The 24,154-nt window shown below is 36.1% G+C and overlaps 1 protein-coding gene across 6 annotated transcripts in view; it reads left to right on the top strand.

Annotated features, from left to right (window-relative positions):
- Positions 1–24,154, top strand: part of RPS6KA3 (ribosomal protein S6 kinase A3) — a 120,491-nt gene that overhangs the window by 23,094 nt on the left and 73,243 nt on the right. For 2 of the 6 annotated variants that reach the window (XM_023198926.2, XM_023198928.1), the window contains exons 1-3: positions 4,461–4,549; positions 5,535–5,571; positions 11,294–11,350. In XM_023198926.2, the coding sequence (XP_023054694.1) occupies positions 11,309–11,350 (42 nt within the window). In that variant the 5' untranslated portion in view covers positions 4,461–4,549; positions 5,535–5,571; positions 11,294–11,308. Of the gene's footprint in view, positions 1–4,460; positions 4,550–5,470; positions 5,572–11,293; positions 11,351–24,154 lie in introns of those variants that run through there. The other 4 variants (XM_023198924.2, XM_023198925.2, XM_026451877.1 and 1 more) reach the window with 3 other exon arrangements.

Consider the following 24,154-nt stretch of genomic DNA (forward strand, 5'->3'; position numbering starts at 1 on the left):
TCCCCCTCTTCTTCTTCTAGATGGAGTCGTGCCATTGCCCAGTCTGGAGTGTCATGGCGCAATCTCAGCTCACTGCAGCCTCCGCCTCCCAGGTTCAAGTGATTCTGCCTCAGCCTCCCAGGTAGCTGGGATTACAGGCGCGCACCAGCATGCCCAGCTAACTTTTGTGTTTTTAGAAGAGATGGGGGTTTCACCATGTTGGCCAGGCTGGTCTCAATCTCCTGACTTCATGATCCACCTGCCTTGGCCTCACAAAGTCCTGGGATTACAGGTGTGAGCCACCACTCCTGGCCTCCCAGTCTTGTCTAATCACAGGCATCCTCTAAGGTGCCTGTTTAAAAAATAATATACTTAACCATGGGGCTTCTGCGAATTCTGATTCAGTGTCAGGCTGAGATAGGTCCAGGTAATGTATCTTTAACAGGAACTATAGGTAATTTTGATCATCAGGCAGATTGGAAAATATTACCAATGCCATTGTGTACTAAGAGGGTTTGAAGGTATTGGAGAAGCAGGAATAGGCTTAGGAGTAGATCCCAATTTTTTAAATGGATACTTTACTGATTTTCTCTAGTAAAATAATAGATCAGATTGTGGAAGTTATAAAATTGCTTTACGTTCCCTTAATCTGCACAAAAACCAATATTGTATTTTTTTCTTTTAATTGACAACATTCATATAGTCAGTTCTTTGGCATTATCTATGTTTACATTGGGGAACAAAAGCACCACTGACAGGTATAGATAAAACTATTCTGAATGCAGAAGTGGAAGAAAAAGTTATACTTAGAAGTAACGTTAAAAACAGCTTTAAACATAGAATCAGTAACTTCCTTGGGTATGAAAACCCCCCAAAATTTTAAATAACTTTAATCTAAAACTTTAATCCTTAAAGTTTTATAGAAGATCATAAAACTTTCAAGTTGGGAGAGCTCCTGGATAGTCACATATTTATGGATGAAGCAACCACAACTTAGAGAGGCTTGGGGGCTTGCCCACAGTTAGTGGCAGACTTTCAAATCCATGCTGGCCAAGATTCCATAGAACTCTTATGGATTACAGATAAGTACAGAAAAAAGCAGCTTTTCCAAGGATATACCAGGTTTTAGAAATAAATGTAGTGGCAAGTCATGTTTTCCTTATATTCCCTATTTTGTTTACCTAATTTTTATGTTTTCTTTCATTTTTCCTTGTCCTAATAAAAATGGATATATTTAAAGGAATCCCTTTTAGGAGATTATGTAATTTGAAATATTTTATCTGATCAATGATATGTTAGAAAAATGAACCATAACCTTCCTAGAATAGTGTGTTTAACAAATAAATACTTTCAGAACATGTTGTGCTAAAGAACTCTAGTTTTCTCCACTTTTATTACAAAACTATTTTATGAATGAAGAAAAATGAGCATAGCTAGATGCTTGTACATGAATTCTAAGCAATATAGCAGCATTTCTATGTAAGTAGTAGGAGCTTTGTATTTGAACTTGAATTTAATTATCTTATCTGCAGATTTAGTAACTATGATCTTGGACAAGTTATTAAAATCTCAACCTAACTTTTTTTCTTCCCTGTTATACATAATAACTTACCTCATGGATGGTTTTTAATTATTAATTGGGATTCAATGAGAGAATATGTGTAACACAGGTAGCACTGTAGTTTGAACAAAATAGGCAATGAATAAATAATAGCTGTTACTTATTTCCTTGACCCAGTCATTATTTAGAAGAATATTAATTTCTGAGTGAGTGCTTTATTTCCTTATTCAGTATTTTATTATAATCAGAAATATGATCTGTGTAATTCCTGCCTTTAAGAATTTTAAACTGGCTAGGTGCAGTGGCTCATGCCTATAATCCTAGCACTTTCGGAGGCTGAGGTGGGAGGATTGCGTGAGGTCAGGAGTTTGAAGCTGCAGTGAGCTAAGGCTGCACCACTGCACACCATCCTACATGACACGGTCAGTTTTTATAACTTTTTGTAGAAACTTAAAAGTTGAAAACAACCCATATTCTTTTTACATTATAAAATTCAGTATCTACCTGTTCTAATATAAATTATTTCAAATGCTTTGTCCTTATTTATTATGCTAGTTGATATTAGTGCACTAAAATTTTCCCATCCATTTTCTTTCCATTTATGTTATATTCTCCAAAGCATCTGCTTTTGTGTTTTGTGGTTGGTTTAGTCATGGTTAAATGTTCAATACTATTATGCATTTACTATTTTTAATGACTTTTTTGCTTAAAAAGTGATACATGCTAATTGTAGAAAATACACAGAAGGAAATAAACCTCTCTACACTCTTACTATGGAATATTATTAAAAGATTTTTATGTGATTAAAAGTAGGGGTTTTAGGGCCAGGCGCGGTGGCTCACGCTTGTAATCCCAACACTTTGGGAGGCCGAGACGGGTGGATCACTTGAGGTCAGGAGTTTGAGACCAACCTGACCAATATGGTGAAACCCAGTCTCTACTAAAAAAAATACAAAAATTAGCTGGATGTGGTGGCACACACCAGTAGTCCCAGTTACTCAAGAGACTGAGGCAGGAGAATCCCTTGAATCCAGGAGGCGGAGGTTGCACAGCCGAGATTTTGCCACTGCACTCCAACCTGGGTGACAGATCCAGGTTCCATCTCAAAACAAAAAACAAATGAGTAGGAGTTTTAGAATTAGATTTGGGTTTGAATTTAGGCTCTACTTATTAGCCTTAGGCAGTATATTAGACTTTCTCATATATTCAGCAAATATTTATTGAACACCTACTGTGTGTGCCAGGCATTTTGCTAGGGGACTGGGGATCCAGTGCTTAGAAAGATTGACATACCTATCTTGGCTTAATTTCCTCATTTGTAAACTGGTGATAATACCTCACAAAGTTGTTAAGAAGCATCAAAGATAATAGTCCTTAGCATTTGCCTGGTATGTGGTAAGAGCTCAGTAAATGATAGCAATCATTATTACTGTTTGTATTCAATATTGATTATATCTTTAATCCAAATGACTTTTTTACTCAGCTTAAGGTTTTTGCCTTACATTTTATTTTTGGTATTAATGTTATAAACACTTGTTTTGTTTTTCTTTATACTTATCTGTTTGGTTTGGGTTTCTCTTTAAAGTAGTAAATAGTTGTTGGTTTACTTTTTAAACAATATAACGTGATTATTAAAGTTATGATTATCAAACATTTCAAACACATACCAGACTGGAGAGAGTAGTGTAATGAACCAATATATTCCCATAACCCAGCCTCAAGGATTATCAAACTCATGGCCAATCTTGTTCCATTTCTGCTTCCTCTTCTCATTCCCCCAACCACCCCCCGATAAACATTTGCATTTATACTTCTTAAAAGATAGACTTTTAAAATTTATAAGGACCTTACTATCGTCACTCATAAAACATCAGTAATTCTTTAATAATATCTAATATCCAGCAAGCCACTTCCTTGTATAATTAGATACTTTAAACTTTACATTTCTTACATTATTACTTTTGGAATGGTTTCTGTCATATTATTTTACATTTTTTATTCTTGTGACGTTGTTTTCTTCTTCCATATAAATTGTTTTGTTTGAGGAGCTTATGAAATATAGAAGAAAGAATTACGGAGCTAAAAAGATCTGGGTTTGAATCCTGCTTCTGCCATTCAGTAATTAACTTTGCTGAGCCTTAGTTTCCTTGACTATAAAATAGGATTATACTTGACTCATGTTGTTAGGGTTGAATGTGATGCCTGCATAAAGTATTATTAATAGTCTCTGCCAATTATTATCTTTAGTGACTTGAACTGTAATATCTATTCTTGGTTACTATATGGTTTTTCAAAACATTCCAAAATTTATATTTACTGGATAATTACTAAAAATAATGGTTTTAAAATATCCTTCTAGGAAAGAGAATTTAGAATCTTGGCTTCTCCCACTACCTCTTTTATTTTGAGTTCACATGAATTTAGCCTGAGGTTACAAATCCTACTTTTAACTTTCTGAAGTGTTTTTTCTTTTATATTGTTTATATACTTATATCTATTATTCTTCATTATTGAACCCTTTTCTTTTAGTGGAATTAACTATTTTACTCAGTTATTTCTAAATGTTAGGTTGGTATCAGTATACTTCATCAGTTCTTTCCTACCTCAATATTCTTTATCTCTTATTCTCTTTTGATGGTCTAGGATGTACCTTTGAACAATTTATTTTTTAAAAAAACTACCAGGATGGTGAAAATTTGACTTTGCAGATCTAAGAATAATTTCCTGTGACCTTTGAACACGAAAAACTAGGATGAGGTATAAAATTCTTAGATCATAACTTTTCCTTTTCAATTCTCTGTAAGTGATTACTTCATTGTCTTCTGGCATTTTATTGTTGCAGAGGAGAAATCTGAGGTCAGTCTGATTTCAGTTCCTTTGAAATAACCTATTTTTTTCTGCTTGTATGCTTGTAGGATTATATCTTTATCCTTGAAATTTAAAAACATTTGCCAGGACATGTCTTGGTGTTGATGATCTCTGTTGAACCTTCTCAGTCTCCAGTCTCAGGTATTTTTTTTTTTTTCAGAACTGGAAAGTTTCCTTACACTTTTGATTGATTAAACTGCCTGTTTTTTTCTTTTTTCTTTAGAAACATCTGCTATTCATAGATTATTTCTATGTCTGTCTTCCATAGTTTTTAAATCTTTTCTTTCTTTCTTTTTTTTTTTTCATTTACTCAAGTTTGTCCTCTGTGGCATGGATTCCGTTTTCTGCAGTGTCAATTCTAATACTTGCTATTCACAATGTAGATTAATTTTGGCTACTATGTTTTCATTTCTTTATTCTTATCTTAACATACTCTTATTTCATAAGCAGAATCCCCCTTAGACGGTAACACTTCAAAAAACATGAGGTGGATCCTGGCCTGAAACTTGGCCACAACCACAGGACCAGGAAAAAAAAAAGTTTCTGAAAGAGTCCTCTTAAACATAAAAATGTAAATATAACCAGAGGTCATTCTTACCCTCATCTAGAAAATAGAACAGTGTTGGGTACTAACAGACCTTAAGTAGCTAGAGGAATAGTAAAGCAGGCATAAGGGCACCTTAACTAGAAATAAACTGATTTTTCTAATTACATGTATTGTTTTTCTCTTTATAAAATTAATACATAATAAGTGCATGTAACTTTGAAAATACGGTACAAAGAAGAAAATCCTATGACCCAGGTAACGACTGATGAGATTTTTTATATGTTTTGCCAGTTACATGCACACATGTTGGGAGGAAGGGATGCAAAATTGGGTCATACTATATAGTTTTGTATCCTTTTTCATTTAATATATGGCAAGCATATTTTTTGCATCATTAAATTTTCTTTGAGGCCCTGATTTTAACCATTGCATAGTATTCCTACATATGAATAGATGTATTATGATTTATTTAACCAGTCCCTTTTTGGTCATTTAGATTGTTTTCTATTTTTCAGTATAATGAGTATGATGAATATCACTGTACATAAGTCTTTATGCACATCTCTGATATTTCCTTAGGATAAATGAGGAGCTGATTCTTAATCCTGTCACATTGGTAAGGATTATATACATTCCTTATTAAGAATATAAAGTGCTTGTTTCTTATTGTTTCAATGTGATTGCATAGAAGATTCTTTGGATTCTGAACAATTTGATGGTATCTTAACCACACTTTGAGAGAGGTGTCTAATGCCTCATGCTCAGCACCTTCATGATGGAATTCCTATTGCATAAGCTTTTGGACAGGAAAACCACTGCTGATATCAGGGAGTTTGGAAGGTAGATATACTTGTGGAAACCTGAGGGTGGTGAAAAAAAAAAAAAAAAAAAGTATGGTCCTTGCTCATTCCTACAACCTGGGTCTCCATATTAATATACTAGGACTCTGGATCTTTTCTTTTCCTCTTCCCTTCCTGTTATTTCAGGCTGTTACTGTGTCTGAAGATTCTTCTCTTAATGTCCGTACGTCCATTTCATTTCTAGGTAGGAGAATGTCAGTAGATGGTATACCCTACTGAGTTCAAGGTAGCATTTTATCAGTCACAGATCATCTTTTGGTCCTAGCATACTTATACATGATGATCTCCTGCTGAAATGGAAGTATTTTTTAAACTAATTATATATTTTCAGAGGTATCAGACAGCAGCCTGGAAAAGTACATTGTTGTATCATGCCATTACAACAAAGCAGTCTGCTTAATAAAGTTGCTTAAAATGAAAGTTTTTAAATTAATAAAATATTTTTAACATCAGAATTTTCCTTAAAATATTTAGGAATACTCTAGAGTTCCTGAAACCTTGATTCAGAAATACCGATTTGAATTGTTCTTCCTCTTTAAGCCTGGAAGATGATCTTAGGTGATAATTTTTTACAACATTGAAAACAATTCCTGCTGAAAGTCAAGGGAACAGTCTCCTTTATCTGATTTGTTCTGATGAGACCCATATTGTAGGTTATTCTAATGTGTGACTTTATACACATTTCAGGCTAACAAAGTAAAGCATGATTAGCATTTCCTAACCTTTTCCAGTATTTCACATCACATTTGCATATATACAATCTGCCAGGCTCTGAAATTTTTTGGCTGGAAGGCATTATGGTGGGATGAGAGAGGATAAATACATTTGCCTCACTTTTAAACTATTTTTTGTCCATACTCATTCTCTAGCTACATTGTATAAAAATATAGCACATACAAAATGATCTCTTCCACCCTGCTTAGTGGAAAATTGACTGTAGTGAATTATGGAACAGGTGTTTCAACACTCTCCTATACTTCTTCATTGCATTACATCTTTAGAAGTTATATGTAGAAATGTAATGTTACACTGTCAATTGAGGCAAAAGAGAGGAAAAGAAATAACATTTACTGAACATACACTCTCTCTTGGTGGATCTTTTTAATTACAACATCCCTGTGAGGTAGACATTATGTGCATCTTGTGAGTGAAGAAACTGAGGCTCAAAATGTTAAATAACTTACCCAAGTTCAGGTAACTACGCTAATAACTGACAGAGTTGGGGTTTAAACATGGTACTGGCCAGCTTTAGAACACATTTTTTCCCACTTGTTTTTTAAAATTAGAGAAATATATTTTCTTGTTTAACAAGTACTATTCCTTAAACTTAGGAAACAATAGAAAGTAAAATACTGAGTAAGACTGATATACATGTAACCTAATCTCTAATAAAACCAACGGTCATTTTCCAAATGGGAAACTTGACTGCAGAAGTAACTCTATGCTCATTTCTGATAGATAACATTTGAATCCTTGTTTTGATGAAGTGACAGAAAAGTTTCATTTGAATAAAGGTGCTTTTTTTTTTGGTAGAAAAAGCTTTGTAAAGCTTCACTGGTATGTCGGATAACATTGGCTCACTGCTTTAAAAATTAAATTGTTCAACATTTTAAATTTTTGCTAAACTCAGGAGGTAGATATTTTTACAAAATGTAGAGCATGAAATACCTTTCAGATTATGTTTCACTCAATTTTTTTCTTAGGTTGCTTTGTTAGTGTATACTATACTATTAACTGGGTGAGTAGTTGAGAAAAGAAAGGTTATTTGTAAAATTTGAGATGACGTGAAGCTGAAAATAGTGAACAGGCTGATCGACAGATTTGGAATCTAATGTATAGAGATTGTAGCAATGGATGGGAGCTGGAAAAAGGTGAATCAAAAATTTTAAATAAAGTTTTATTCGTGGAACTAAGAGTAACAACAGGTATGAATAGAGGATGCAGGGTGTGGTTGCAGTGCAAGAAGACAAGGATTTAATCAGAAAACTTGATATGTCAGCATTGTGTTGAGGGCATTCCAAAAATAATGCATATGTGAATTGCATTAACATAAGTTTATTTTCTAGGACAAGGGAGGTAATATGACCTTTACTCTGCGTTGGTCGTTTGAGGGTTGAAATGTTAATTACATGCAATTCCATATACCACCCTTTAAGATGAATTGGAGTGTGCTCAGAGAAGAAGATGGTAATGAGTCTTATCTATCTTAAAGAAATGTTTGAAGGAACTTATCTAGAAAAGACAAGACTCGGTGGATTAGAGTCATAGCTGTAGATTTACTTCCTGTGACTTTGCAGATAGAGTACAGGCAAGTTAGTCATCATTTATTAGTAATCCTCTTAAAGAGAATTCACAGCTGAGGAAAGTTGCTATATAATGAAAATTTTCATGTAGCAGGCAGTACTTTTTCAGAGATATTATAGTGCCTAGTGAGGTAGTACATTCTTGTCCTGGTAGTATTTAAGCGTAAGTAAGAATGAAATAGAAAGAATTGAAACGTGTAGTAGGAACAGAAGACTTTTGAGATGCCTTACCAATTCAAAGATTTTTTAAATTCCAAGATCAGAAGGACTTTACGGAGTATTTTATCCTCATGAGGCTACCTCACCTTAGTAATAATATGCATTGGTACAGCTCTTCAACATTTGTAAAGTTCTTTCTTCTGAATTACCTCGTTTTTGAGCCTGGTAATAATCCTTTGGATAGACAGGACAAGTATCCTCATTTTGAACAGGTAAAGTAATAGGCTAAGAGAAAGTCTGAATTGCCTCAAATCATAAAGCTTATAAGCAGCAGCCTAGGGCTCTGTCCTTGGTCTGCGAATTCCAAGTTTAGTGCTGTTTCTCCTGTACCAGTTTTCTTTAAAAGTAAGTTATAAGTTGTGATACTTGCTTTGCATACATTAAAAATTGCAAGGAACAGATGGTTCTTAAATTTTATTCCTATGAAAAACATACGTGTAGCTCAAGTTAGACTGAGGGTTCTAAACGCCACACAATGGGGAGTCATGGGGGCAAGTCTGTGTTACAGAAAGATAACTGTTTACAATTAATGAAAAACTCTGGTTTGGGCTGCTAGATGAATGATGGTGCCATTCATTAATACGGCAAATATAGGAGAGGGAACAGATTGGTGGGCCAGAGGTGAGGTAATTGAATTTTGGACGTAAGAAAACTAGCTGACAGTGATTGTTTACTAAGTGCCAGACACTGTGGTTAGGGTTTTATATCATTTAACTAATTTAGTCTTTACTACAACCCTCTGAAGATAAGACTTTTCAATCTTCATTTTCCATATGAAGAAACTGAAAAGCTTAGATTGTTTAAAGAACCTGTCCAAGGCTTCATAATTAATAGGGTAAGAATATGAATTTGAATCTCTGTGTCTGCAAACAGAGCCACAGTTGTTAGGACCTAGTTCTTTGGTACATTTGGAATAAGAACAACCAGTAGTCAGTTGAATAAATGGTTGTCACTTTGAGGAAAAATAAATATTCTGGAGATACACGAGTGTCTTTATACCAAAGAAATGGGCAGTGTTATAGCCTTTGAACATACCTCAGGAAAATAAAGATTTTATACTTGCCTCCCTACCTTTTCCTGAATTTTGGCACTGTTTCTGTGCTTCATAGTATTACATAGGCATTCCCTAATCTAGGAACATCTTCTATGAGTGGTGAAAATGAAAGGTGCTCTTTATATAAGGTCAACAGACCTTCTAGGATAGGGGCTATGTTTTATTAACTTTTATCTTGAGCTCAGTGCCTAGAACATAGCTTGAATGAAATGAGATGAATGAATGGATGGATGGTAATAGGGATGAGAAGAACAAAGAGGGGAGTTCATATTTAGAGCAGCTGCCTCATGTGAAGTATGAGGTGATAGGTGGGCTGCCTTTTATTTCCCAGGTGATAATGCTCCAAAGGTGGTTAGCTTAGATCCTTGTATACTTGTTGAATTAATAATCATGGCTACTCCTTTTTCCAGTGAGGGAATGAGAGAAGAAGCTATGTGTTCCTGACTTCTGTTTTTGTGGTTTTTAAAAATTACACAAATAATACATATTCATTGTAGACACATTAGAATATTCAGATAAGCAAAAATAAACAATTTAAATTGTCTAAAATTCTACCACCCAGAGATAACCACTGTTAACATTTTGGTGTATATCCTTCCAGAGTTTTTCCCATAAAAATATATACATTGAAACATGTATATATTTATTTAAAATGGGATCATTACAATCCATAGTTTTGTAAACTGCTTTTTCACTTACTACATGTGACTGTCTTTCTATGTCAATGAATTTACATCTTTATCATCATTTTAATCACTGCATAGTATTCCATTATAAGGGTGTACCATAATATATTTAATTAGTTCTCTATTGTTAGGAATTTAGGTTTTCAATTTGAAGTTCTTTTTGGAATAAAAGTTATGGTGAGCATTCTTGTATGTACATCTTTGTACACTTGTCTACTTTTTTAAAAAAAGTAGAATCGATGAGACATTTCAAAATTTTATGTGTGGTATTTTGGTTTTTTTAAAATACAGACTCAGATTGCCTTCCTGAAAAGTTGTGCTGATTCATACTTTCTCCAGCAGTATGTCCAGAGTGCTCTCTCCCCTATACCCTCGTTAACACTGAGTGGTTTTTTGTTTTTGTTTTTGTTTTGTAAATCATTACCAATTTGAAAGGCAAAAGGTGTCTTTGGGTTAAATGCATTTCTTTGATGAGTACTAAGGCTGAACTCTTTTTTCCCTTATTGCTCATTTCTGTTGAGGTTCATCGTTTTTTCTTACAGGTTTGTAAAACAAAGCTCTTTATGTATTCAGGATACCGACCCTTTGTTATATGTTGCCTTTTTTTTGTAATCAGTTTGTCTTTTATCTTTTTTTGTGTCTGGCAGAAGTTTTAAACTTTTATAGATTCAAATGTCACTTTTTTCTTTATGATTTCAACCCTCCTTACCCCATGAGTATTGTTCACCTATATTCTAATAGTTGTGTAATTTTATTTTTTCACATCTAAATGTTTAATCCATGTGGCATTTATTTTGATGTAGAGATTGGGCTTAATTTTCTCTGAAGTAATTAATCAGTTCCCTTGATTAATTATGAATGGAGTTGGAATTTAGAATGTGTTTTGCCATACACTGTTGTAAATAATGTTTGGTGAGGCTTAAATGAGACCATTTGTAATGCATTTAACTATTAAACTCAAGGGCTCACATGGAAAGGTAATAATCATTTATTATATTATTTCCATGAAAAAATGTTTTTATAGTTTCAAATAATTAACTTTTGAAGCACATCCTGTTGCAAATTTAGCAACTGCATACTCATATGGTGGTTCTACTTCATTAGAGCCCTTTAGGGGTGAAAATCTTCCTCAGTTTTTGTTTTTGTCTGCCTTCATTTAACTTTAACTGATGTGAGGTCTGTTTTGGTAACTTTCTGCTTGCTATGCTTTTCACAGAATGGACAGCAAATTATGGATGAACCTATGGGAGAGGAGGAGATTAACCCACAAACTGTAAGTAAAATATTCTGTCACAAAGGGTATAGATAAATGAAATACTATAAAATTATTCTTATTTTTCAACTGAACAGAGTAATCATTTTACAGTGTAAGAAACTTGTCGATCCTTTCACATTAACTTTACCAGACTACATTATTGAGTATGCCAGGGACCTTTCTAAAAAGTGTACAATAAGAGTGATTTTAAGAGAATGATAAAACAGATTGCTTTATATTGTTGAAAGTTTTTCATTAGTGCCTAAAGCTTATGTTTTTTTGTTTCTTGGGGATTTTTTGAGATGGAGTTTTGCTCTTGTCACCCAGGCTGGAGTGCAGTGGCGCTATCTCAGCTCACTGCAACCTCAGCCTTCCGGGCTCACGGGATTCTTCTGTCTCAGCCTCCTGAGTAGCTGGAATTACAGGTGCTCACCACCACACCTGGCTAATTTTTGAATTTTTGTAATTTTAGTAGAGATGGGGTTTCACCAAGTTGGCCAGGCTGGTCTCGAACTCCTGACCTCAGGTGATCTGCCCACCTCAGCCTCCCAAAGTGCTATGATTACAGGTGTGAGCCACTGCACCTGGCCTAAAGCTTATGTTTTTAAATAATCAAATCGACCGTGAATTTGTTAAGGACAGAAATATAAAGGTCATACTTTACAGATATGTTTAACATAGAAAGTGGACATTCACCATTTCCTCATCTGTTTTTTTGTTGTTGTTCACTCCTGAATCCCCAGTAACTAAACCAGTGTGCCTGGCACATAATGGACACTCATTAAATGTTACATAAATGAATTAATAAATTGTTCCCTACTACCACACACAGAATAGCCATTGTCAGCAGCTAAGTTACAGTCGTCTTGATATTTTGTATATAAGGTAATTATTATTTATGTTTACAAAATACATACTCTGCAACTTGTTCTTTTTACTTAACATGTCTTGAACATCTTTGTATGACAATACATATAGAACTACCTCTTCTTTGTTTTTTTTGTTTTGGGGGGTTTTTTGAGACAAGGTCTCTCTCCCTGTCACCCAAGCTAGAGTGCAGTGGTAGAGTCATGACTCACTGTAACCTCAAACTCCTGGGCTCAAGCAACACTCCCACCTCAGCCTTCTTAGTAGCTAGGACTACAGGCACATGCCACCACGCCCAGCTAATTTTTTTTTTTTTTAATGTTTGTGGTTTTTTTTTTTTTAACAGATGGGGCCTTGCTATGTTGCCCAGGCTGGTCTTGAACTCCTGGCTTCAGGCAATCCTCCTGCCTCAGCCTCCCAAAGCATTGGGATTACAGGTGTTACCCGCCATGCCCAGCCAGATCTACCTCTTTTTAAAGTGGTTACACAGTTACAGTATTCTATTTTATGAATATCCTATATTTAATGTAATTTTCCCCTATTTATTTTTGTGAACTTGTGTTTCAGTAAGATATAGTCTTAGAAAAGGATGTTCTGAAACCAAGGGTATAAACATTTAAATCTCAATAGACATTTATCAAATTTTCCTTCAGAATTTCAGTATATGAAAATACCTGTTTGAGTATTGCCTACTCAATACTAGGTATTATCAGAAAATATTTTTAATTTGAGTGACTCTAGAAAAATAATACTTTCCCTTTTTTTCTTTTTCTTTTTTTGAGACAGAGTCTCACTCTGCTGCTCAGGCTGGAGTGCAGTGGTGTGATCTCAGCTCACTGCAACTTCCGACTCCCAGGTTCAAGCCATTCTCCTGCCTCAGCCTCCCAAGTAGCTGGGATTACAGGCAACCGCCACCACGCCTGACTAATTTTTGCAATTTTAGTAGAGATGGGTTGTACAATGTTGGCCAAGCTGGCCTCGAACTCCTGACCTCAAGTGATCCACCCATCTTGACCTCCCAAAGTGCTGGGATTACAGGCGTGAGCCACCATGCCTGGCTGACTTTCCCATTTTAATTTGCATCTCATTTGATTACTAGTGAGATTGAGTATCCATACATTACCGGCCTTTGTTATTTTATGTTTTGCTCAGTTTTATTTGTAGTTACTTGTTGTCTCCTTATTGGTGTGTACAATCTCTGTATATATTCTGGATATTAACTCTATGTCTATTATATATCTTGTAATATGTTTTTTTAAACATTGATTATGTGTCTTTCATTGTAGTATGTACAGAAGTTTGTTTTGTTTTGTTTTGTTTGAGAAGGAGTCTTGCTCTGTTGTCCAGGCTGGAGTGCAGTGGCATTACCTCGGCTCACTGCAACCTCTGCCTCCTGGGTTCAAGCAATTCTCCTGCCTCAGCCTCCTGAGTAGCTGGGATTACAGGCACGCGCCACCACACCTGGCTAATTTTTGTATTTGTGGTAGAGACGGGGCTTCACCACATTGGTCAGGCTGATCTCAAACTCCTGACCTTGTGATCCGCTTGCCTCAGCCTCCCAAAGTGCTGGGATTACAGGCATGAGCCACCGCACCTGGACAGAAGTTTTCATTTTTTTTTTTTTTTGGTTGTTGAGACAGAATCTCGCTCTGTTGCCCAGGCTGGAGTGCAGTGGCTGGATCTCAGCTCACTGCAAGCTCCGCCTCCCGGGTTTACGCCATTCTCCTGCCTCAGCCTCCCAAGTAGCTGGGACTACAGGTGCCCGCCACCTCACCCGGCTAGTTTTTTCGTATTTTTTTAGTAGAGACGAGGTTTCACTGTGTTAGCCAGGATGGTCTCGATCTCCTGACCTCGTGATCCGCCCGTCTCGGCCTCCCAAAGTGCTGGGATTACAGGCGTGAGCCACCGCGCCCAGCCCAGAAGTTTTCATTTTTAAATGGTCACATCTGGCTTCTGGGTTTCATGCTTTGGTTAGAAAATCCTTCCCTACACTAAGGTTATAAAAATAATCCTTTTACATTCTGATCTTTTATAGTTTTTTGGTGTTTTTTGTTTTGTTTTACATTTAGATCTGTGATCCACTTGGAATTTAGTACCTGGTATGAAGTAGAAATCTAACTTTTCTTTCCAGATAAATAGCCTGTTGTCCTAACCTCTATTTATTGAATAAATAAAATCTATTCTTTTTTTTTTTTTTTTTTTTTGAGACGGAGTCTTGCTCTGTCGCCCAGGCTGGAGTGCAGTGGCCGGATCTCAGCTCACTGCAAACTCCGCCTCCCGGGTTCACGCCATTCTCCTGCCTCAGCCTCCCGAGTAGCTGGGACTACAGGCGCCCGCCACCTCGCCCGGCTAGTTTTTTGTATTTTTAGTAGAGATGGGGTTTCACCGTGTTAGCCAGGATGGTCTCGATCTCCTGACCTCGTGATCCGCCCCTCTCGGCCTCCCAAAGTGCTGGGATTACAGGCTTGAGCCACCGCGCCCGGCCAAATCTATTCTTTCCTACTCATTTGAGATACCTCTTTTTATCACGTATGAAATTGCCTTATACTCCTTGTATCAGTTTCCTGCTTTGCCATAAAAAATTACCACAAACTGGGTGGTTTAAAACAACAGATGGCTCTCGGGGAGGTTCCTTCCTTGCCTATTCCAGCTTCTGGTGTTTGCCAGCAGTCCTTGGCATTCCGTGGCTTGTAGATACATCATTCCACTCTCTGCCTCGGGCATCAGATGATCTCCCTGTTCGTGTCTGTGTCCAAATTTCCCTCTTCTCATAAGAGCACTAGTCATTGGATTGGGACCATCCCACTCCAATATGACTTCATCTTAATTACATCTGCAAAGACACTGGTTTCAAATAAGGTCACATTTACCGTTACTGGGGATTACTTGAACATACCTTTTTGGAGGGCACAATTCAACCCACAACCCCCCTGAATATTTTGACTTTACATACTTTTTCAGTTACTGTCATTTTATTATATGTTTTTGTTAATGTGGTAAAGCAAACCTTCCCACCTTTTTACTTCTGTAAAAAGTCTTATATGTAGTCTTATAAATATAGTCCTACATTTAATCTTCCAGATAAACTTTACAATCAGTTCATCAAGTACTTCTGAAAAATTTATTGGGATTTTTATGGGAATTGCCTTAAATGTACAGATTAACATGAAAAATTACTTTAACAATATTGAGTCTTCACATTCAGGAACATTCATTTTTTCTGATTTTCTTTTACATTCTTTATCAAAATTTTATGGTTTCTTGGCTGGGCGTGCGGGCTTATGCCTGTAATCCCAGCACTTTAGGAGGCTGAGGCAAGAGGTTTGCTTGAACCCAGGAGTTCGAGACCACCCTGGGCAGCATAGCAAGTCCCTGTCTCTACTACAAATTTAAAAATAAGCCAAGCATGGTGGCATGTGCTGTAGTCCCAGCTACTTGGGAGGCTGAGGCAGAGAATCACTTGAACCCAGAAGTGTAAGGCTAAGGCTGCAGTGAGCTATGATCATGCCACTGCACTCCAGCCTGGGCAACAGAGTGAGACCCTGTCTGAAAAAAAAAGTTATAGTTTTTTACATATAGTTCTTGTACATTTGTTAAAGTAAGTTATGGGTATTTTATAGTTTTATAGTCTTTGTTATGTAGTAAGTGGCATTTTTTTTCTGGTATGTTTTCCATCTGGTTATTGCATGTATATATTTAAAATGTTAGGTGTTTTTGTATGTTTTTAGCATCTTAGGAGTGTTAACTTTTCAGAAATTAAACAAATTGTCATGAACATTATGTCAGTTGTGGAAGAATAAGATCAGTTTAACCTTCTGCTTGAAACACCTCCATAGTTTTATGGTTCCTTTAAACAAAAGCCCAACCTCCATAACATGACCTACCAGGCCCTGCATAATAAGGCTTTGCATACTTCTCTCCACATCCTCTCTAGCCGCACACCTCTACTCTCTACTGAAAGTCCAGTCACTCAAATGTATCAGCTTCTCTTTTGCTTACGGGCTTTCAAAGGCAATGTTACTTCTCCCAGAATTCTTTTCCCTTACCGCCATCCCCACTACTTAATTTCTGGTCATCTTTGCTTAGATATCATTTCAACTGAGATGTCTTCCCAATACAACTACCACTTCCACTTTCACCTTGAGTTAAGTGTTTTTCCTTTTTGCTGCCACAGGAGCCTATGCATACCCTAAATGGCAACACCATACCAGATTCCATTGCTTATTTGCTTGGTCTGTATTCCCTACTAAACTGTGAGTTGAATGAGGCAGTGACCAAGTCTGACTTATTCCTTGTTTTATGTCTGTGCCTAGTACCCAGTTGGTGTTCAGTAAGTATTTGTAGATTAAAGGGATGAATGGATTAAGTTTTAGCTAGCGTAGGGACCCAGGCATGGGGCCTAGTGCCCAGAACTACCTTCAGATTCCTACCCTCTCCAAAACCATTTGAGGTAATTTACTTCATTTGTCTATAGTATATATATTTACATGTAAGCGAATGTAAAAACAATCAGAAGGAAAACCTCCAAATTTTTTTATTCTCTGTAGTCTAAAAGCATTTTCCATTGTGATGTTATATGGTTTGTACTTTCTCCTACTCATGGCTTTAGTAGCATTTACATCTGCAAGAACCTGCATTCTAGAGACAGGTCAGAAAGATGGAGGACTAAGATACTACCTGCAATGCAGATGAGGCTATTGAGCAAATCATTCCAGATTATACAAATTAGGCTTAGGTGTCAGATCAAAGCCTGGTATTTAATATTTATTAAATGATATTAAATCCAAAAGATTGTCAAAATATTTATTAACCTTATAATTTAAAATTGTATTTGCCTTTTATATATAATTAGAAGTTTTCCTTTTGTCAACTACTAATAATTTACATAGGGAATGTTGAGATGTTGTATTATCTATTTGATGTGTTACAAATTACTCCAAACTTAGTGGCTTAGAACTACACACATTTATTATCTCCCAGTTTCTGTGGACCAGCAATTTGGGCAGAGCTTAGCCACATCTTTTGGTTCAGAGGCTCTCTCAGACTTGAAATTAAGGTGTGGACCAGGGGTAGAGTTTCATCTGAACCTTGACTAGGGAAGGATCTGCTTCTAAGCTCACATGGTTGCTGGCCCAGATTCCTGGTCCACCAAAACTGTGAGATAATAAATGTATGTATGGAGGCCATCAGCTGGTAGGCTTTCTTGCAGTTTCATTGGCCCCTTTTCCGTGGGCTAGAATGCAGAATGTAATGATAAGCCACTTTTGACTAGGACAAGACAGTAGAGAAGATGGATAATATGAGAAGAAATCTGGGTCCCTTAATGACCTAATGATCTAGTGACACCTCTTCACCCAAAAGTATGCTCGTAACCTATGGACTGTGAGAGAGAGAAAAAAAAAGGCACTTACTTTGTTTGAGTTGTCGCATTTGGGGATCTTTTTCTTACAGTAGCTTAGTCCATATTCTAACTACATCTAGTCATTCATTAACAAAGTAGTTCATGAATGTCTATTAGGTGCCAAGTACTCTGCTACATTCGTTGTTACAGAAGCATATAAGGGAAACTTGCAGCTTTAAAAATGGCAAAATAAAGTTGTTTTTGTCCTCTTCTCTGGGAAATTACCAACCAAAACAACAAGGAGAATAAGAAATCAGAATTTTGGTCTTTGAAATCAGAAGATATCTGTAACTTCAACCACAAGATATAAATATGAAAAGCAGATAGAAGAGTGGTAACCAGATGAAATTATTAGAGCATAAGTGATTTTAGAGGAATATCCTAATGGTGAGCAAGTCTTATTCAAGGCCCTCAGAGCCTCAGAAGAGCTCAAAAATGGGGTCACCGGGTACTGTGGAACGTGGATGTATGGCATGGGGCTGAAAACAGAGATTGGTTGAATATTGATATAAAGAGTTTCTAGATCCTCTCTCCTCTGGAGACAGAAGGTATTTCACAGAGAAAACCAGAGAAGCTGTATACTTGATCACCTTGGACACAGGAAGAAGTAGGGTAAGGCACTGGGCTGGAAACAGGGAGGTCAAGTGAAAACCTATTACTGAATGGTGACCTGGTCCCATTCCAACCACTAGGACTGTATCCTCCAGGAAGGAGGATGGGCGTTGTGACTGAAGAAATGTAAGATACTGTCCTTTGGGAGACCTTTAGTGTAAAGGCTGCCTAGTTGGCCAGTTAACCAATAAGAAAGCCTCCCCAGGTGACAAGCCACATAACTGCCAGGCCACTTCTTAGTGCCTTACTCTCAAATATTTATGGAAAGCCAAATATCACCAGTTATGTGAGGAAGTCTTCCAGTATAAAATAATGAGATCTTGGAGGAACAAACAATGCAGGGAAAAAGCAGGTTTAATTAGTGTCCTCTGAGTGTTGAGACAAAATTGATTCCCTAAGAAAAAGTAAATTGCCATAAAAAAGAAATCATAAAAGAAGAAACTCTTAGAAGTTAAAAATATAATAGGAATGTTTTGCATTTTAGTAGAACATTTACAAGCTAAAATTGAGGAAAACTCTGAAAAAGTAGAACAATAAGAGGTAGAAAGTAGGAAAGAAAAAGAAGAACAATCTAACATCTAACTAATAGGAATTCCAGAAAGTGACAATAGAGGAAATGAAGGGGAAGAAAGCAGGAAAGAAATACCATAAGAAACATATTTTTTGTTTTTTACATTTTAATATCTCTGAAATCAGAATGGTTGTTATAATTCATAGTGTGACATATATTAATTGACAGCATCTTTCATAATGGTATAGTGATAATGATGCTTTTAGATTAAGTGGAATACTAAAATACCAAATTAAAAAAAAAAAAAGTTTTCCAAAATGAGGACCATGAGTCTCCAGATTACAACATCCCTCTGAAAGCCTGTTAATGAGAGAAATTTTAAAAAGACCTACTCTCAAGAAGGGTCATCTCTATGAAATATCAAAACACTAGGGATAAAGGGAAGACCCTAAGCTTTTAGAGATTTTTTAAATCCTATATAAAAGATTGGATAGAAGAATATTAGACTTTTCAGCATTGGAAGTTAGAAAACAAGGAGCAACGCGTTTAAAATGCTTAGTGAAAATGATTTTCAGCCAAGATATTTTCAGATATGGACCTATTTTAGGAAGTTGCTGGAAAATGGGCTCTGCCAACACTAGGGGGTTATTAACTAAGTGAGACATGGGATTCGGCAAACAAAAGATCCAGTACTCCAAGCATGATGAAAGTTTTTTCCCATTATGATGATTAGAGGAAGCTTCAGAAGACTAGTTCATGCAGGAAGCTTAGAGAGTACTCAGTCCAGATTGAAGTAGACAGATAATTTCAAGAATGCTGCCTCCAGGAATAGGATTGGGGGAAGAGGTGGGGGAATAGAAGTGATGAATCTAAATAGGCTTGAGTATTGAAAATTCACTTGAGAGGTTGTTGCAGAGTAGGAAGAATTTGAAATAGGTACAAAGAAAATAAAAGTAAATTTAAAAACAAAGCACCTGTGAACTTAAGGAAAAATAAAAATTGCACACAAGAGATGTAACTAAAGTATATTCTTTACCTAGGCAGTGAGCAGTGTTTACATAGTCATAATAATTGTAAAGACTAAATATTGATTTAACCAAAATCTGTGATATGAGTACCGAGTCATCTGTAATAGGATGTCTAAAGGTAATATCTGAAATTGATGAATCAAGAGAAAGTATTATAAGGTTATTATTTATCATATAAAGGCAAATACAAGAGGGAACAATGAAAAGAACTGAAAGGGTACCAAGAGCATAGAGTACTGCTGCTTTCTCATTACAAGCCTTGAAATGCTTTTTGACACTTTAGCCTTTGATAAAAATTTAAGTGAAATTTAAAAAGCAGTTGTAACTGGTGTGATCAGGCAAAAATTCACAGAAGGCATGAAATTTAACCTGAGTCTTAAAAAATAGGTACAGGATTTTTGAGAAGTAAATGTCAACATTTGGGTAAATGCACTTTTATGGGAAAATGGTGTAAACAAAAGTCAAAGGGAGGAAAAGTGAGATGCGTTGGAGATAGCTAAATCAGTTTGACTAAAAGGATGGTCATAAAGGACAGCCTGATTTCTCCTGAACATTAAATACTATCACTCAGACCTTCTTAGTGTATGGAGTTAATCCTGTGATGTCTCTTGAACATATCCCCCAGGTTTCTATTTGTGATAGAGCCATTCTGTTCTGGCTGGATTTTTCTGTTCTTCACACACTTAATCTCTTCTCTTGCCCTTTGTTCTTTGCCCTGCTCTCTGCCTGTCTCCCATATCTTAGATCTACTTCTTATTTATGTATGTATTTATGTATGTATGTATGTATGTATGTATTTATTTATTTATTTATTTTGGAAACAGGGTCTCACTCTGTCACTGAGGCTGGAGTGCAATGGCTCACTGCAACCTCCACCTCCCAGGTTCGAGCAGTTCTCCTGCCTCAGCCTCCCAAGTAGCTAGGATCACAGGCACATGCCACCACACTCAGCTAATTTTTGTATTTTAGAGATGGGGTTTTACTGTGTTAATCAGGCTGGTCTTGAACTCCTGACCTCAAGTGATCCACCTGCTTCAGCCTCCCAAAGTGCTGGGATTACAAGCATGAGCCACTATACTCGGCCCTACTTCTTTTCCATCTTCTGCCATTTTAATGCTGTTATCCTTTCTTCTGGCTCTCTAAAGTTTCAACCCTTTCCTGTCTTTATTTAACTGAAGTAAAAACTTTTACTTCACACAAAGCTGCCTTAAAACTTGCATTTGAGCATCAAAAATGATCCTTAACAGCCATGTTAACAGCACACCATTGCACACCTATTACAGTCATCATGGTTCAAACACACACTGGAAAGAGAAGCCCCAGCAGAGTAGACAATAGGCAGTGAATTACTCACTCAACACAGGAAAATACAATAGAGTGCTCATTGGCTGGGAAAATTTGTACCATGGTATATTAATAACACTTATTGACTGTGTGTTGTCTGCCGTTCTAACTCTCATTGGTTGAGAGTGTATTTGAGCACTCAGAGCTTGAGGGAAAATACCCTAGTAGATTTAAGTATATGCCACTTAGAAAATATTTCTGAGATAAATAGCAGTATAATTAGCACTGCATGGTGGAATTAAATAGAGTATGTATACACCAGGAAGATTTCCAAGCACAAGCAAAGGTTTCCTTTTGCTACATTTTTGGCTCTCTTTCAGGGCTATTTTTTCACTTCCTAGTGTCCTGTTCCTCCATCCCTAGGAGCTTAAAAAAAAAAACAAAACAAAACTCCCTTTTTTATCATGGCTTGCTTGCCTCATATGATGCCTCTGACCCAAAATTGCTTCTCTTCTGTTCTGGTGTATTCATCACAATACCCATTCCTTTAGTTTCAGTGATCTCATCCATATTTTGAAAGAAAGCAAAGTGACTTAATTATATTCAAATATGAATGGTTGGTTGGTTGAGTCAACCTGAAATACTAGCATATGGAAAGTTGTAACCCCTTTACCTAAATGAGTATTTAAATTTAACTATTTTAGACAAGCATGACTAAGTAAAAAGAACTTCAGGCTAAGCAAGAAAAAGAAATGTGTGGACAGGGAGAGAAGCAATACCACCTAGGGCATTTTGTGACTTAACTGCAAAATTCAGACCTGGGGCTATGGTGCTGCTGCCTCTCACCCTCTCTTCATGCCCACGGGAGATTCTGTGAGTGAAACATAGCATGCTTTCCATTTAGACAGGACTTTGAAAGTGCCCTAAGAAATCCTGCTCAGTGCTCTAGGAAGTCACTACCATTTGTTTCAAGTTGATCATCTTCATGAAACTTATTTTCCATCTCTGGTTTAAAACCTTAAGCTCTTACCACTTTATAACACTGTCTGTTGATGGATATGTGCCTAAAAAAATTAACTGTCCTGCACTTAGATGGAAATCCTTATAAATTAAATCTTTTAGTGTCTGAAAAAAGGAATGATCCACACACAAAAATGTATCCAATGGAATCAATTAAGAACATGTTAACTTTAAGTTTTTATCATATGGGTCAATTTTTTTTTTTCAACAGGGTTCACTCATTATGGGGTCATGAGGATGGTTAATAATTGGGTTTAATCATGGTTGGGGTTTTGCCAGACAGGTGTTATGTATAGTGTAGAAAAGTTTTCAGGAACTCTGCCACGGTCCCCATACTCAGCCCTCTTGCTTTGGGGTCTGTTGAAAAGGTTTAGCACTTCCTGTTTTTTAACCTAAGTCAGCCACCAACCATTCACGTGCACTCTCCTTCCCCACACCAAATTACCTGGTTATGCTTCCACCAACATCATGACCATTTCCACATCCAAACTATAAGAACTTGGGCAGCAGATTATTTAACTTCTCTTTAAGCCTTAGTCTTCTGTTCATCCAGTGTGGATAATAGTTCCCACTTCATTGGTGAGCATCAGCTGAGATAATTTCATGTAAAGCACAGTGCCTAGAATATAGTAGTATCTTAAATGTTATTGTTATACTTGAAAGAAAACTTTATTAATAAATAAGAGAACTCAAAGCAACTAAGGACTCAGTGAAGGAAACTAGAAAAAAAGAACTACAAAGTAAACCTATAAAAAACAAGAGGAAGGAATTAAATATAATTTCAAAAATCAGCGAATTAGAAAACAAGGGAAAACACACAAAAGCAAATCCACAACATTAGGAAAGCAAAACAGGATATAAGCACAGATAGGAAGGAGATTAAAACATAACAACCCAAATATTTACAGATAAAATGATATGATGTCTGAGATTTGCTTCAAAATAATTAACTACAGGAGTTGGGGAAGTGAGCATATGAAACAAGATTGGCTATGAGTTGAAAATTATTAAACTCAGGTGATGAGCACATGAAGGCTATACTATTCTGTCTGCTTTTGCATATGGTTGAAATTTTCCTTAGGTTTAATTTCAAAAACTTAATAGAATACTAACTGTAACAGTATACTAATATGAAAGTTGGTGAAATGTATGGTGTTTTAGGAAAATCTAAATTTGGGAAGGGAGAGAGAAACAGTATACCAATAGCCTTGGGAGAAGTTGAAATCATAAAAAATTAGCACTACCACACTTTCTGTCCCCGATTATAGTGCCAAGCTCAGTGATTTCTTAAGAGAAAAATCTTCGAAACTTTCAAGAAATAGATCACTCTGTGGTCTTAAGTTGTCCCAAAACATAGGAAAAAATCTGCCTTGCCTTCTAGTTTGTTTTATAGAGTTAGCATAGCCCCGAAAATGAGTTAGCGTAGAAAAGGAAACCATATGCCAATTTAATTTATGAATATAAATGCAAAAATCCTAAATATTTACAAATTAAGTATAGAATTATATTAAAATAATGGATTTTTTTCCTGGAAATACAAGCATAGGTCAATATTAAGAAATTTATTTGTCTAAGTTATCAGTAAATCAAAGGAGGAAAAATTAAGTGACAGTATTAATAGATAAAAAGACATTACACAAAACACTCATTCCTCTTTTAGTAAAGAGGAAATAGACTTTATATATCTAAGATCAAATATTCACATTATGTCTGAATGAATTAGTGAGTATATCTCCAAGTCAGGATCAAGGTAGCATTTACTACTGCTTACTTTAAGCTCTGTAGACTATGGGAAGTTTGGAGTTTGTTCTGTAATGGGAAGCCATTGAAGAATTTGAGGTAGGGGCATAAATTAGTCTGATTTCTGTTTTAAGATGATTCTGGCTGCTGTGAAGATAAAGGATTGCACAGGGAAAATTTAGAAGCAGAGAAACCAGTTTTATGGCAATAGATGATAGTTTGTACTGGGAATGGCAGAGGAAACAGAAATAGACAGATTTGAGGTTTATTTTTGAGATAAAATTAGAATTTGTTGAGGGATTAAATATGAAAGGAAGGAAATTAGATAAGAAAGGAAAGGCCAAAAAGGACTCGTAGGT

This window comes from Piliocolobus tephrosceles, chromosome Y (genome assembly GCF_002776525.5).
Source record: "Piliocolobus tephrosceles isolate RC106 chromosome Y, ASM277652v3, whole genome shotgun sequence".
In the NCBI taxonomy this organism is placed as follows: domain Eukaryota; kingdom Metazoa; phylum Chordata; class Mammalia; order Primates; family Cercopithecidae; genus Piliocolobus; species Piliocolobus tephrosceles.